The sequence below is a fragment of the Agelaius phoeniceus genome, chromosome 3, assembly GCF_051311805.1.
Source record: "Agelaius phoeniceus isolate bAgePho1 chromosome 3, bAgePho1.hap1, whole genome shotgun sequence".
Taxonomy (NCBI): Eukaryota; Metazoa; Chordata; class Aves; order Passeriformes; family Icteridae; genus Agelaius; species Agelaius phoeniceus.
Genome location: NC_135267.1, coordinates 90,705,390 through 90,721,061, shown reverse-complemented (window position 1 = coordinate 90,721,061; position 15,672 = coordinate 90,705,390). Strand labels below are relative to the sequence as shown.

At 42.1% G+C, this 15,672-nt stretch overlaps 1 protein-coding gene across 2 annotated transcripts; it reads left to right on the top strand.

Annotated features, from left to right (window-relative positions):
- Nucleotides 1–57: 57 nt before the first annotated feature.
- ABCG8 (ATP binding cassette subfamily G member 8) lies at nucleotides 58–12,578 on the top strand. 2 transcript variants are annotated; one of them, XM_054630153.2, is made up of 13 exons: nucleotides 58–108; nucleotides 1,875–1,979; nucleotides 2,705–2,861; nucleotides 4,706–4,944; nucleotides 5,351–5,483; nucleotides 6,522–6,791; nucleotides 8,697–8,862; nucleotides 8,950–9,033; nucleotides 9,337–9,536; nucleotides 9,651–9,727; nucleotides 11,015–11,282; nucleotides 11,808–11,935; nucleotides 12,441–12,578. In XM_054630153.2, the coding sequence occupies exons 1-13, from the start codon at nucleotides 58–60 to the stop codon at nucleotides 12,576–12,578; spliced, it is 2,016 nt and encodes a 671-aa protein (XP_054486128.2). The 2 variants fall into 2 exon arrangements, with proteins under 2 accessions (XP_054486128.2, XP_054486127.2); XM_054630152.2 differs by having other exon boundaries at nucleotides 58–129; nucleotides 1,881–1,979.
- Nucleotides 12,579–15,672: the final 3,094 nt, after the last annotated feature.

Here is a 15,672-nt window from a genome sequence, read left to right as displayed (position 1 = left end):
AAACCACTGCAGGGAACCAGACCTTCCACCACCACCACCACCACCATCACCACCACCATGAAGGAAACTACTGAAAATGTCTCTCTGGACGATGCCAGCTGGGGGCAGGTGATGTGCGAGGGCTCGGCTGTGAGTGAGAGCCGCGTGGAGTGGGAAGGGACCCGAGAGGCTCGCCTGTCCCGCGGCTGCAGCGCTGGCCGGGAGCGGGGAGAGGCAGGCACCCATCCTGCCGGGAGCGGGGAGAGGCAGGCACCCATCCTGCCGGGATCAGGGGGAGGCAGGCACCCATCCTGCCGGGAGCGGGGAGAGGCAGGCACCCATCCTGCCGGGAGCGGGGAGAGGCAGGCACCCATCCTGCCGGGAGCGGGGAGAGGCAGGCAGCCGTCCTGCCGGGATCGGGGAGAGACAGGCAGCCATCCTGCCAGGAGCAGAGAGAGGCAGCCATCCATCCTGCCAGGAGCAGAGAGAGGCAGCCATCCATCCTGCCGGGAGCGGGGAGAGGCAGGCACCCATCCTGCCGGGATCAGGGAGAGACAGGCAGCCATCCTGCCAGGAGCAGAGAGAGGCAGCCATCCATCCTGCCAGGAGCAGAGAGAGGCAGCCATCCATCCTGCCAGCAGGCTGGCACAGCCAGTGAGCCCCGAGGTGCTCCCGCTCCGAAGCGGGGAGCCAAGAGCAGGCACATCGCCCACCGCAGCACACTGGGCATGAGGCTGGTGCCATGCAAGCCCTGCTCAGGTGCCACGGTGGTGGAGCTGAGAGAGGGTCTCCAAATGTGTGCATGGGGGAGAAAGACCCTGAGCATATCCTGGACTGGCTTTCCCAGGAAAGCCTTCAGTCTGGATCCCCACATTTGCTGGGGAGCACCTGTTTTCAAAAATTAGGTTCAGCATAAGGAAGGGCTCGGAGTACTTTGGTAGCAGGGCTAGTTTGGAAGGCTTTCCTGGGGCTTCTCAGGCTGCTTGGTGTGATGTTGCTTTCTACTGAAAAAAATAATCAGCCTTGTTTGCTGTGAGGGCAGGAGGTGCACGCAAAGATCATGGTCATCCTCTGCCAAAGACACACAGGGAACAGGTACATTTGCCTTGGCTAGGGTTGGAGCCTGACAAGCAGGAAAAGCACAGGGCTGTGGGAGAGATATGGCTGGCTGGAAGGAAAACTGCAGGCATGCACACAGAGCTCAACCCAAAGCTAGGACTTTGTCATTGCAGCTCTATGCAAAAGGGCCAAGTAGGCTCTTATTATTTTAACTGATATCTCAGAACATTAAGTTCCAGCTGATAAATGGTGAATTTAAAAAACAAAAGAGAAGAAAGAGACTGCACTAGTGGCTGTGTTTTATTTGTTCATAAAGCCTCCAAGGAAACAAGTCCATGTGGAATTCAATAATGGACATGCTTCCAGTGAGCATTCATTTTTAGCTGCCAAAATGCATCAATTACAATATTGATTTTGATTCAGTAGACTAATACTGAATTATTCAGTAAAATGCACTATTTTGATTCAGTACACTAATACTGCTGAAGTAGTACATCTTTTTTCCTCAAAAAAGTCTAATCTCTGTGTAGTGACATGACATTTATCTCCATTTTCAAAGTTTTCCCTTTTAATCTGAAAGCAACTAGAAGAGCACAGTACAGCATGTTTGGCCCTCATACATGTCACTAGAACAAAGTACTTTTTACACTGACAGTGAGTGTGAACTGATAACTCATTTCAACTCTTCAGACTTTTGCACTACAGTAACTCATCAATAATACTGCTACATCCCATAAATACATTTCCCTTTGTGCTTCACCTTTTCTGAACTCAGACTTTAGCATCACTTTAGTTATTGTAATTAACTGTTGTAATCCACCTAACAACTTTTCCAGACCAAGACGCGGGATAGTATTTTTCACCCTGAAGAAGATAACAGTCTTTATTTCACATACAGTGGAAAATCAAATGTTCTGGAGGTCAAAGAACTCAACTACCAGGTAAAAACTGTCATTTATACACCTCCCTTCAGCAGGAAGCGTATCCAGCAATGCCTTTTTCTATACCCAGACCATTTAAAATGCCAAATAAAGTTGATAAAGATCACACAACTGTTGCAGTCAGTTTGTGAGCAGAATCACACTCTTGGCTGCAATATTGACAGCAGACTAACCCCTGTATTGTAAATATATCTAGTAAAGTTAAGGGATAAGACAGGAATAGAGACCTGTTTCTAGGCCCTGCTTTGTTTCTTGAGCAAAATGAATCCTCTGAGGGCTGGAGCAGAGGAACTTTCTATTCAGCTAAGGATGAAAGGAGCCCTTGCTGGCAAGAACGAGTATATGGAAGGGGATAAAGAGATGACTAACAAAGAGGATTTCAATGAACCAGTGAAATATTTCATCTCCTCCTCAGCATGGCATCTGAATAAGATTTCACAATTTTCAGTTTCCTTGAATTTTTAATTATATCTAAAGTTTGAAACATTTAAAATTAACAATAGTAATAAATTACTGAAGTAACAAAGGACACAGTTTTAGTGATTAACAGAAGAATAAAGGCATGAAAGCATAGGTGGCTGCAAAAGAACTTCCTTCTAGGTATTTCTGAAGATGAACAATAATATTTTAATATATGCTTTGCTTGTAACATTGTAACTTTGAAGGTATTTGTTGTTAAATAGTTTATTGCTTGAATTGAAGGGACTTGTTTCCTTCTTTGTTAGGTTAACACAGCATCCCAGATTCCCTGGTATGAGAACCTTGCTCAGATGAAAATGCCCTGGACCTGGAAATCGGATCCTCGTTCCCATGTGACAGTAATCCCAAATCTGAATCTAAAAGTGAGAAGTGGTCAGATGCTTGCAATTATAGGAACCACTGGTAAGAGCAACCACATTTTATTATATGGGCAGCTCTCAGATAAAATGAACACAATCAAGAGCAACACTCTGCAGTCTTTATGATGTTAAAATCTAGTTGAGAGAAAACTATTGGAGTGTCAGTAAAATACATTCTTTAAGTGGCATGACGAACAAGGAAACAAAGAAAATACTGAAGGGGAAAAAAATTAGAATTCATTTTCAAACCAAATTCTGTTATGCCCTGCCCACATCTGCGTTCTGTTTCCTGAGGTATAGTGAGGTATTGTTACAAGTGTGGCCTGGCAGCTCCAGATCTGCTGGATGTGAATCAGTTTCACGGCTCAGATTCAAAACAGGCCAATTGCAGACCATACTCAGATAGCACACAAATGAAGCCAAACCCCATAAGAAAGATCAGTGCCAACTTGCATAACTGTAAGCAGGAATTCCATTTGGACTGAAACAATTCTAACAGGATAAAATATTGCATTTGTGTTAATTAATAGAAACTTACAGAGAAGAAGAGACAGTTCCTCTTCTGTCTGGTGTTACTGCTTTATTACATTGGGGTTTGGATTTTTCCTTCCATTTTCTGGTGGGACTGGTCAAGGGGGAGAAGAAGTAGAAAGTGCCATACTTGGGAGGTGAAAACCCCCATGCTGTCTCTCCACTAGAGTCTTGCATCAGGTTAGCTCAATGATTTGGTGAAAATTCCCTCTCTCAAAGGCAAGGCATATTTGCCAAAAAAGTTCTAACTTAATTCCTAAAAAATGAGTTTTCTTTCCTATTGCCATGGGAATCTTTCCTTAGCACATATTGTTAAAGTAAGTGAAGCTTACCTTAGAGATTCATTCTCCTGATAATAAAAGAAAAAGCTTTGTGATGAAATAACATACTGAGTTATAGATATAGCACCTTTGTAAGGCAACATACACTGAGCACAAACCCCTTTCAGCAAACTAGTCAAACTATTTTCAAAAGCTGTTTATCATCTATTTCATCAAATGCCTTGGTAAAATGGATTAAACTGCTGATGGGTTTCACATTGTCAATGGCAATCAATATGTCACTCTTAAACAGAGCAATACATGGTTTACAGATGGATGGGTTTCTTTCTTAAGATGTATGTATTAAGAAGCAAGTGTGGAGTTAATCTTTCAACAAGGAGACTGGAAATAAATGACACCTAATCATAAGAGAGTTCTGTGTGTTTACATACAGAATCATGCAACAAAAAGGAGAAATTCATTTGCTGTTTAACTCCAGATCAGGTTTTGTTTTCATTGTTTTACTTTTCTTACCTCTGGGTATGAACCAGCTTTTCTTAATTATTTAAATGACTTTTTGTCTAATTCAAGTCATAATAATTTTTATTTCAATCGTGATTAATGTTCTTATTGTCTGTATAATCATTCAATGCCTTAGTCATTCAGCTGATCCAGCTGCTGTTTCAGAATTCACAAATCCCTCCACAAAGAAAGCTTTTGCTGAGCATTTGGGTGCCAGCCCTGCAGCCAGGGCAGGACCATCTCTGACCCGTGCTTCAAAAGTGAAAGGGAGTTTACTGAAGAGATAAGAGACACTTCTTGTGCTCCTGAAGCTGTCCTCAAAGCCCAACTACCCAGTTTTGCTGAGACATGATAAGGGTTCAAACCACATACTCCATTCCAGAGGGGAGAGATTTCCTTAACAGGAGCTTATAGTCAGTGTTTTCTTTGAATATCATCCTGTCTCTGTGACTTTGGGAAAACTTAAGGAGGGGTTGGCAAATATTTTTTTTTTCCCCTTAACAGCTCTGTCTGTGACAAGATTGCTTTTCAAAACCATCCCTTGGAAATTAATTTTCAGTTTTTATTTTTCTAGCTGGTGGAAAGACCTCCTTGCTTGACGTGATAACCTGCCGGGATCATGGAGGCAAAATCAAGTCTGGTCAAGTCCTGATCAACAAGGAACCCAGCACTCCCCAGCTTGTTAGGAAATGCATAGCACACGTGAGGCAGGATGACCGACTGCTCCCCCACCTGACTGTCAGAGAAACACTATTGTTCGTTGCCAAACTGCGCCTTCCAAAGTTTTTTTCAGACTCACAAAGGAAAAAAAGGGTAATTAAGCTGTTGGAAAAAAATAAAGTTGTCAAAAATGTGTCTGACAGGAATTATCCAAGAGATCCTGTGTGTTTGGAGTCAGAACAGCTAATCTGGCATTTTTTAATGTAGATTATGAATTATAAACCTTTTTCATCTTTCAAGATAGAAACCAGCAATTGTTCCAAAGCTCATAAAAATGACAATCTAGAGAAAGCATTAGAGAGGCTGAACGACGAACTAAATTTTTGATCGCTGAGTCTTTTTTAATGTTACCTCTAAAATCAAGATTTGTTTTCAAATGTCTCTAGCACAGAAATATCCAGATGAATTTTAACCACATTAATCATATTTTCAGTTGTACCTATGCACGAATGTGCAAATGAACTCTTGCTTGACGCTTGTCACCCTCGGATCCCCGCAGGTGGAAGACGTGATCGCAGAGCTCCGCCTGCGGCAATGCGCCAACACCCGGGTGGGGAACGAGTACCTGCGGGGCGTCTCCGGGGGAGAGAGGCGCAGGGTGAGCATCGGCGTGCAGCTGCTCTGGAACCCGGGTGAGCACAACTCGCACCTTCCTAGGCACACCCCACACCACCTGGGCATAGCGGAGCACTGCGGGAAGATGGAAACTTTCGGGGAAGAGACACACACGCAGTTGCCTCTAGGGCAGCGGGAGGAGTTCGTACTCGGGACACTTAACAGTCCTTGCCACACCCTCTGCCTGCCTTGCCACAGCACAGTTAGTGACTGCTGCTGGTCCATTTGCTTCAGTTGCAATCAGTGCTGATCACAGACAATACTGTAATTATTACAGGAATAATTCTGTAAACAGAGTGTTTCAGCAGCTGACACACTTTTGCTTCAGTCACCTTTGCCAGTGGAAAAGTGGAGACAGAGTCAGAGCCCCTAGGAGCCTTCACTCAGCACAAGGATTGCTCCAAGTTGCCTGAAGTTACTCTCACAGCAGTGCTCTGGTTTGTGCATATCTGTATAAGGTTTGGGTTTTATCCAACCACATGCCACAAGTTACTTTGGCTTATTTTAACATGGAGATTGTTTTCCTTCCCTCTGACACAGCCCCCATTTACATGTGCAGTATCAATTGGAATGGTCATTTTCTTCACTGTAGTCAGTCATTGCAGTCTTGTGCAACTCACTGACATGGCTTCATGTTGCAGGTGAAATAGAAACTTCCATTGTCCTCAGTAGAAGCAAAACATGAGGCTAAATCCACAGCCAATTTTGCTGGATTGAATCCCCTCTTTGATCTTACATATATGTACCAAAAGCACCACTAACCTTGACTGAGCCTCTTGTCTAACAGGATTCCCCACCAGCTTTTTCCCTAGGAAGTGGATTTGAAAACTTTTTGCTTGTAAAAAGTTATACTTCTGTAGTTATGGGGAAAGCAGGTTTTTGCTTTTGTAAGAAGTGATGCTCAGAAATAGCTGTACTGAAGTAAAAAAAATCATTATTTTCTTCAAATTTAAAAATAATGAGTGAAATTTCGTGCACTAGCACCATTTCACTTAGAACATGTTTTCCAAACCAAACATGCTGCTTTCCACAGCTAAACTTACTGTCTTTGGCAGGAATACTCATACTTGATGAACCCACATCTGGACTGGACAGTTTTACTGCACATAACCTTGTGATAACATTATCCAGACTGGCCAGAGGAAACAGATTGGTTCTTCTTTCACTTCATCAGCCCCGGTCAGATATCTTCCAGCTGTTTGATTTGGTTCTTCTGATGACTTCTGGACTCACTGCCTACTGTGGAACAGCTAAAGACATGGTCCAGTATTTCACAGAACTAGGCTATCCCTGCCCAAGGTACAGCAATCCTGCAGATTTTTACGGTCAGTATCAAGCACTGTCATAAAAAAAGGAAATCATTTGCTTTCCTAAGTGGCTAGGTAATGGTGATTTTTATTGACCATGACTGTCTCAGAAATTCCTTGTAAATAACCCAAATCAATACTGCAGCAAGTTCACTTTTTAATAGGATCCTTATTTGTCAGTACAGGAAATGTAGCAAAATCAAGAGGTACGAGAGGACAAAACTAATTTTAAAAACACTCCTTCTAACAGTGCCAGATGCAGTAACTTGTCAACATGTTTAACATACTTATCCCCATGTTTTAGCTGGTTGAAACATCTTCTCTGGGAAAGACACAGATAAACTGATCAACTGCTTTCTTTAGGCAGTTCTCTGATTTCTCAATTTCTCAATTAAGAAAATAAGCTAACTCCTAGTCTGAGACAAACCTGGAACAAGTACTGGGAAAAAGGAGTGCTGCCCTACAGGAGCACAATGGAAGGGAGAAAATCCCAACCCAAATCAGCAATCTTTTTACTCCTCAAAGAAAGTTTATGTGGTTTCAAATCCATTCATTTTCTGGGTTTTGCAACGTGGAAAAGGAATCTGCCCTGTTAATCTAATGGCAGGAATCTTTTAACAGAGGCTGGTTCAATTCCAGCCCTTAGGTCTTTGCACTCAAGTTGGCCAGAAAACCTGGTAGAGACCTCAGACAACCACAATGTTGTTGAGTAATCTCGCAGGCAGTGCCAGCCACACAGAGATAAACTGAAGTTAACCTTGGTGTCAAGCCCCACAAAAAGACCTTTGTCACCATCAGGGTTCAGAGCAGTCCTGAGCCAAGCACAGCCTTGGGGAAGGCTTGCAGCACCCCTGGATAGGAATGGAGAACCAGAGGAGTCCTGGGGAAACCCGTAGCTCCAGCCTGTGGTTACAGAGACAACAACCTGTGCCGTGGGGGTTGGGAGGGCAGAGAGGCAGGGGAAGATCACTGAATGGTGTGCACTGAGTCAGTACCCACAGGAAAAGAAAGGAAATATGGGCAGCAGGAAGGTGGAAATAGGACGGGATGGCAGAACAATAGGACAAGATGAAATAGGACATCTTGTCCTATTTCCACTTATCTTTGTGGAAATAGGATAAGATGGCATCCACAGCAAGAGGGAGCAGCTGATGGAAACACTCAGATGCTGGCTGTATGTCAGACAGAGAAACAAGCAACCAGGACAGAAGGGAAGGCAAAGAATTTCTGATGGACTCTTCCTAAGAGTGGCTGAGCAGACATGATCAGCCCAGTGCAAGGAGTCAGGAAATGTGCAGTGATAGTTCTCTCAGAAAGCATCTGTAAAACTTCAGATATTGTCAATCTACACCAAAGGTCAGCATGGGAAAATACTACTGTAAGTTTAGATTAAAAAAAAAAAAAAAAAAAGCTAAGTCAACTATTATTGGTATGACTATGTTGTCCTTAGATAATATTCATTTTGGACTTTCTCAATATCAGGTAAAGTTTATGGCATGTCTGTAAGATACAACTAAGACAGTAACTATGATTGTGCACATGAAGAAAAAACGTGATTTAAGTCAAAAATCACATAAAAGACTGTAAATGCCTACATGACAGGAAGGAAATTCAAACTATTTTTTCTCAGCACTGTTCTCAAGGTGCTGTGAAATTTATAAAAATCTGAAATAGTAGTTTATAATACTATAATAAGCAATTATGTAATATCTCAGTGATTCATTGAGTGACTAGGTAAGAAACATACACATTAACAATCTGTTCATCTCTAATTACCTAAAATAACTGATAGTTTTAACTGTTGTAAGTTAACAAATGTACACAGGTTGGACTGTTTGCTCCCAGTTAAATCCCTGATTCTAAACACATCGTAAAGTTATTTATTCTATAGCACATGGACTCAAATCAAGTAATGTCTTGCAGTTGACTTGACCAGTATTGATAAACAGACTGCAGAAAAGGAGATGGAAAGCCAAAAAAGAGCAAATACTCTTGCCAACTTGTTCTTAGAAAAGGTCAAACATTTTGATGATTTCTTATGGAAAGCTACTGAAGGAGACAACACTGACACCACAGTCATCCAGCAGAGGTAAAGAAAAGAGTGTCATAGAGAAGAACTGGAATAATAGCTACACCTTCTGCTAATCTATTTTTTTTCTCTTTTTCTTTTGGGCAGGAATTCAGAAGAGGTTATCAATATGCCTCACCATTTAAATGATCAATTACCAGGAGCCTTGAAGCAGTTCACAATATTATTAAGGTAATCTTGTTATGTATTGTGCCCATTTGTATTTCAAATCATCAGAAAGAGGCACAGAACATCCCATCCCAATTGTCTTCCTTCAGGTTTTCACCATGGTAGACCTGAAATACTTGGTGGCTACAGGTGCTTCATAGGTTTGATTAGGTAAAACCCTTTACAGAAACAGGGAGCCCAACTCCTGTCCTTGCCAAAGCCAGCAAGTTCCAAGAACTGATTTGAACAGTGGCTGGGGCTATGTGTCTGAATATAACTGGCATTAGTAAGTGTTATATCTTATGGTCAATATTGCTGTTTTCCTAGTCGTCAGGTCTCCAATGACTTCAGAGATCTTTCAAGATTACTAATCCATGGATTTGAAGCCCTTCTTATGTCATTACTAATTGGATTTTTGTACTATGGCCATGAAAAAAACGGACTCTCAATTCGTGACACAACAGCACTGCTGTACATGATAGGTGCCCTTATCCCATTCACAATAATTTTGGATGTTATTGCCAAATGTAAGTGTCAGTCTTCTTGTAAATGCTATTAGGAATCAAAATGAAAAAATTCTTAAATCTATGAAAAAAATAAGCATATTAACACAACCCAGTGTATTTGTTCCTACCCTGCAGGTCATTCAGAAAGAGCAATGCTTTATCATGACTTGGAAGGTGGAATGTACTCTGTTAGCCCATACTTCTTTGCTAAGGTAATTGGTTTTGTTGCCAGGAAATACAAACAGCTGTCTTGAACATTAAAAAACACAAGCAAAACAAAGCCTTGTTATATAAATAATCACATTCATATCAGACTTTGTTCTTTTGTGTCTGCCAGCTAAAGCTATCAGTCTCATTTCCTTAGTATTAATAGATTAGGCCTCACACTAGTTTAGAATTTTGCCATAAATCATGGCTGAGATCCCACACCCAGAAAAGCCAAAGTCTTTGGCCAAAACGTGAGAAATCTCAGACTCAGATTTCCAGGTTTAGACAATTTTACATACCTGCTATTTAATTCACTGCAGCATCTCTGAACGTCTGCTTACATATCTTGAGCTGTAAAACAAAACATTTGTATCAAGTGCCAAAACAGAGGTAAAACAGAAATGACAAAATGCTCTGATATTTCCAGTTTGGGCCTGCATTGGTCTGAGCTAAAAAATGTGCACAAAGAGCCAGAGTTTCTAGAATTAAATTTAGAACTTTTAAAAAACAACATTCTCTTTTTCACAAGGATTTTGAATAATCCCTCTTTTGTGATGTTAGATGAGTTCTGCCTGCCATGGCATCTGTAATTTAGGTTTCCATTTCTGCACAGGATTTTAAATGCTTATTAGTGGTTGCCAGAGAAAAAAATTCTTTGCATTGTGTCACAAAGATTGCACATTATTCACAGAGAAATCGATGTAATTTGTTACAACCTTAGTATTAGAGGATAGTAGCAACTCTCTTTGGAAGAATTAATACTCTCTTGTATACCTCTTCAGATATTTGAGAAAATCCCAGCTATGCTTTTGTTTTACAATGACTCAAGTTGCTACCTGGACTGCCTTTGGGACAAGGTGGTGAGGAGACCAACAGCCAAATTTGTCTCAAATTTGACCTCACATAAGTTTCAACTAAATTGGGACAAAACATTCAGTTGCCACGAGTCAGTAACAGTATTACTGTTATCAAGCACACCAGTTCACAGCAAAAGTGTACTGGGTTCTTAGACTCTCCCAAAACTCTTAACAAAACAAGCTGTAACAATTAGTTTTAGGCATTGTCACAGCAGGAGAAAAACAAACCCTTAGTAAGGGTTTGTTTCTGTTGTGGATTGGTTTTGCATGTCACTGGCAAGCCCTAACAGGGAGATGATTGCATTCTAAGGGACTATTTCCTATAGCTTTTATAAACAGTCCACAAGTACAGTAAGGCACATCTCATGTATTTTTGTAATTATCATTCACCTTTTTCTCTTTTTTTTAAATTTTCTTTTTCATCTTCCCAAACAGATTCTGGGGGAGCTCCCAGAACACTGCATTTTTGTTGTAATTTATGGGATTCCCATCTACTGGTTGGCAAACCTTGTTCCTGATCCAGAACATTTCCTGCTGAACTTCCTGTTGCTGTGGTTGGCTGTTTACAGTGCCCGTGCCATGGCACTTTGGGTGGCAGCTCTGCTGCCGACCTTACAGCTCTCTGCCTTCATTGGCAATGTCCTCTTCACATCATTCTACCTCAGTGGTGGTTTTGTGATAAGCCTGAACAGCCTCTGGACAGGTAGGACAAAGCTCCCACCCTCCCTCCAAATTGAAACATCAATGGTTTTCATCAGTGACAGTGTGTCCTGTGCAGGAAAGCTCAGCTTTATTCTTACCTTTGCAATGATCTTCTTGGATGGTGACAGTGCAGTCAGGTCACCCATTTTACATCAGTTTCTCCATCTGAAAACGAGGCAACAAGAAGTTTGGTCAAAAAAGCAATTGTGAAAGGGTAGCTTCTTATGTGGTTGCTGAATTCTTCAGTAAAAAGAATTGTATTCAAAAGAGGAAGATGGAGCTCCAGGAAGACTTAGTTGACAGGGGGAGTTTGATGGATATGGATATTAGCTAACTCCTGATTTCCCATCTCCATGTAACTATGTAAAGTATATCTGCCATTTTGTCCAATAATAAACTGTCACATGTTTACAGCCTCTGGCTGTCAAGAAGTGAGACAAACCTGCTGTATTTGGCAGCAGCACAGCAGTATTCTAGGTCTCAAGTTTCGTGTGTATTAATCAATTTCTATCATTTTCTTTTTCAGTTCCTTTTTGGGTTTCAAAAATCTCTTTTCTCAGATGGAATTTTGAAGGAATGATGCAAGTTCAGTTCACTGACACCACATATGAAATGACTGATCGAAACATTACTTATCAAATACCAGGAAAACTTGTAAGTCAGTAATAAAATTTGTTGCACACATTGATAAGAAATTGGAAATTTCTAAAGAAATTGCTATTTATATGCCTGTCATATATTATCATTTTATCATTTAAATAGATGGTGTAGGCCTCAAATTCGGCAATTGCCAAATCAACACACGAAGCTGGGTTACACTTGGTTGTAAAATTGTTCCTGAACATGGCCCCACAGCAGTCACTCCTTCTATGCCTTTCTTTTAGTTGAAGAGAAAAAACAAAATACTAAAGGGCAACTCTTTCCTACACCAGCCCCAACTATGCACTTTGCTGGAATTGTTTAGAAACTGAACTGTGTTCTTGTGAAATAGGAATAGCCTAGCTGCAACCCTCTATCAAACCACCCTGAAAGCTACACCCAGGATGGAAAACAAGAGAAGGTAGCAGGGGCCAGGGAAGCTTACACATAAAACACACTTCACAGATCCAGCACGAAAACGTTGTGCCTTTTCCTAATTTTGTGTTACTGGTCACCACAGGTCATTCAGGCTCTGGACCTGGACTCCCACCCTCTCTATGTGAGCTACCTTGTCCTCACTGGCATCATCTGCAGCTTCCTGCTTTTATACTATTTATCTCTGCGCTTCATCAAGCAGAAATCGACCCAAGACTGGTAAGGGCAGCGGAGGCAGCAGGTGTCGGCCTCCCTCGCAGGAAGGCAGGGGCAGCAGGCTCCCGCAGCAGGAGCAGCCGCCCGGCAGGCGGGAGCGGCGGGAGCGGCAGCACGGCTGCCACAGGATGGCAGCAGAAGCCCAGGAGTCGGGACGCGGGCGGGAGCCTGCCACGGACCGCGGCTGCAGCCTGGGATCGGGGGCGGGGTGGGCTTTGGGCTCTGACTTCACTTCGGGTTTTGCTGCACTTACGGTTTGAGCGAGTGACAAGGCGCTTGCGAGTCCTGCACATCTGGAAATTGTCTGAGCTGTGGGCCACCGATGTAAAAGGACCCATGGCATCCTGTAATAATAGCTGATGTTCTAGTCCATAATGTTTGAACATACGGTGATCACTTACTTAATTCAGAGGGCTACAAGAGAACAGGATCAAAACACTTTCTGTGGCATGTATGACATTTAACATAAAAGATTTCACAAGTGCTGCAGGAGAACATGCAAGGATGGAAAACACAATTGTTAACTATTCTGTGTTCTAATTGCTTATGTGTTTTAAAGCTTTATTTCTGTGTTTTAAAGCTTTGCCTTTGTGTTCCAGTAATATGCTCATGATGCCCAAACCAGGTATTTGCTCACTGTAGGGATGAGACCTTGTAACAAATAAAATTATCTCACCTTCTTGGATTTATTTTTACAATATAAATGCATATCAATTGTGTGTTATTAATGACATCTGCCTCCATTGCAAAACACATCCTAGCACTTTGCCAAGTTTGCTTCCTAAGGTTCTCAGGTAGAAAACACCAACCTGCCCTTGAGTAATTAAAAATCTAACTATGCAACCTATTAATGCTTGCTGTAGTGCACCTAGTTATGCTCAGAAAATGAGTATCAGTAAATACATGGCTGTAATTAAAAGAGTCATGGTAAGTGCAAGCACAAATTATGTGTACAGTTGCTGTAAGCATTTTGTAAGATTAGCTTGCTTGCTTTTAAACATTTAGATGCATTTCTCTGTTCCTACATATAGAAACCCAAAGCAGATTGTCTACTTGACTTTCACTTGCACACTGCACACAGTGCAAAACTCCTAATGTAATCAGCTGTGAGGTTTGGTTGGTTTTGGTTGTTCTGTTTTGGGGTTTTTCTGTTGTTTTGTTTTTGGTTTTTTTTGTTTGTTTGTTTTTTTCTTTTCTTTTGTAAGAAATAGGAATGAAAGAACAACTGTGTTTTATTATTCTCTTTGGCAGTCAGGACTGCCAAGTTACTTTCCACAGGTTCCACATGGTATTAAATTCCCAGGAGGCCTCTGGTCAGTAGATGTTAAGCAGGTCTGATAAAATAAGAACTTCATCCCCAGGCAGCGGTAGGAATCCAAGACACATTCTAAGGTGAATCCTACCATTTCTTTCTTGTTCTGCTGCATTTGATTTAAAAAAAACCCCACTTCACTTGATCTGATCTTAGTGCCATTTTGAAATTATCAGATTTTCACTGCCTTTTAGTGGCAAAGCCAATTCTTTCAGTCCAATTCAGCATCATTAAATTGTCAGAATAGCAGCTTCCTGTTTGATTCTTAATTATTCCTTTTTATTATATTTAAGACACTTAATTTTTTTTAAAGTGGTTTACTCTTCTTTGTAATGATCTGTTGTGATTAGAATCTCTTTTATATTACACTGAAGTTTTAAGGGTATATATTGGTACTTCTAGTCTAAACCTCTATTTTCAAGGTATTTAGAGGATTAAATTCTAGGCTGACTCTCTGTTGTGAATTCACTTTGATGTTTAATAAAAAAAAAAGGAGCGACACAATGGGAGAAATTAAAGACATAAGGGACAGCTCTGAATTTTAGGGGCATATTGTCATGCACAGAAATCTTCAGGCATCTAGATAAGAATATACCATAGCCTTAACTTTGAATTTCCTTCCTTTTGTGAAATTAGTCAGGCTGCTGACATTACTTAAACAGCCTTTTTCCATTTAATATTCCACCCTCTCACCATTATGCAGCAGGACCAAACGGTGTGAGTGTTTCAGAGGTGGTGTTATGACAAGGCTGGATGTATCCATAATGGGGACTTGAGCGGTGAGCCGAGGAACAGCCCGCGTGCGGAGTGCGGGAAGAGCTATCATAGGATGTGGCCAGGCCTCTGTTTACACAGAAAAAGCTCATATTCTATATACTACAATTACATTAGCACGCTGCCTATGATCATATCTTGTTTCCTTGATGCCGAGAGATGGGGAATCTAGGCTGTGATTATTGTTCCAGGCTTTAGCAATAAGAAGGTAGGAGCCTTGAAATACCAGCAATTAGCGTTCGTGCCTAACAATAGCATCCGTGGGGCTGTGTGCGGAGAAGAGCTCAGGCACCAGTGGGTGGATGACATACAACCTGCCCCACTTGCAAATAATGCAGGCTTGGGGGAATGATGTCCCTCTCAGCCAGGGAAGGTCATGCCATGCTCCCACTGCAGAGCTGCTGCTGCAAAAGCAAATGGCTGGTGAGGCACTAGAAGTCTTCCCACGAGCTCCAACCAAGGCTCAAAGTCATAACTGAATTTCAGCACAGCTTTGCTTCCAAGTTTGAGAGTAGCCATTCCTTTTCCTTAGACTCTCCCTGCATCAGCAGCAGCAGCTCACTGTGCCCTCCTGCCTGCACTCCCTCTATCATATAACCAGAGCTGCTGCAGTGCACAACAATCTCAACACTGAGAAGGAAGGCACAAGGAAGGCACTGCCCAAAACTCACCGTGCTGCCCACTCTGCCCAAAACTCACCGTGCTGCCCATTCCACAGGGCCAGTACAATCTTAGGGACTTTAGCAGCATGGTAAGGCAGATGTAACTCAGCAAAGCACTGCCCACCAGTCTGACAGTGCCACCATCCCAAGGATTCACCAGTGGCTGTCTTTGGTCTCCCTATATCCTCCCTGGCCAGCTTTAGAAGGGATCTCCTCAGCTGTAAGACCCGGTCCCTGCTCCTGCAGGGAACCAAGTCAGTGCAAAACTGGTTTTGAACTGGCACCACATTTAATTGGTTACAGGGTTTCCAGGCTGGTTGAACTGTGCACAACCCAGCTGCACCAGTCTCTGG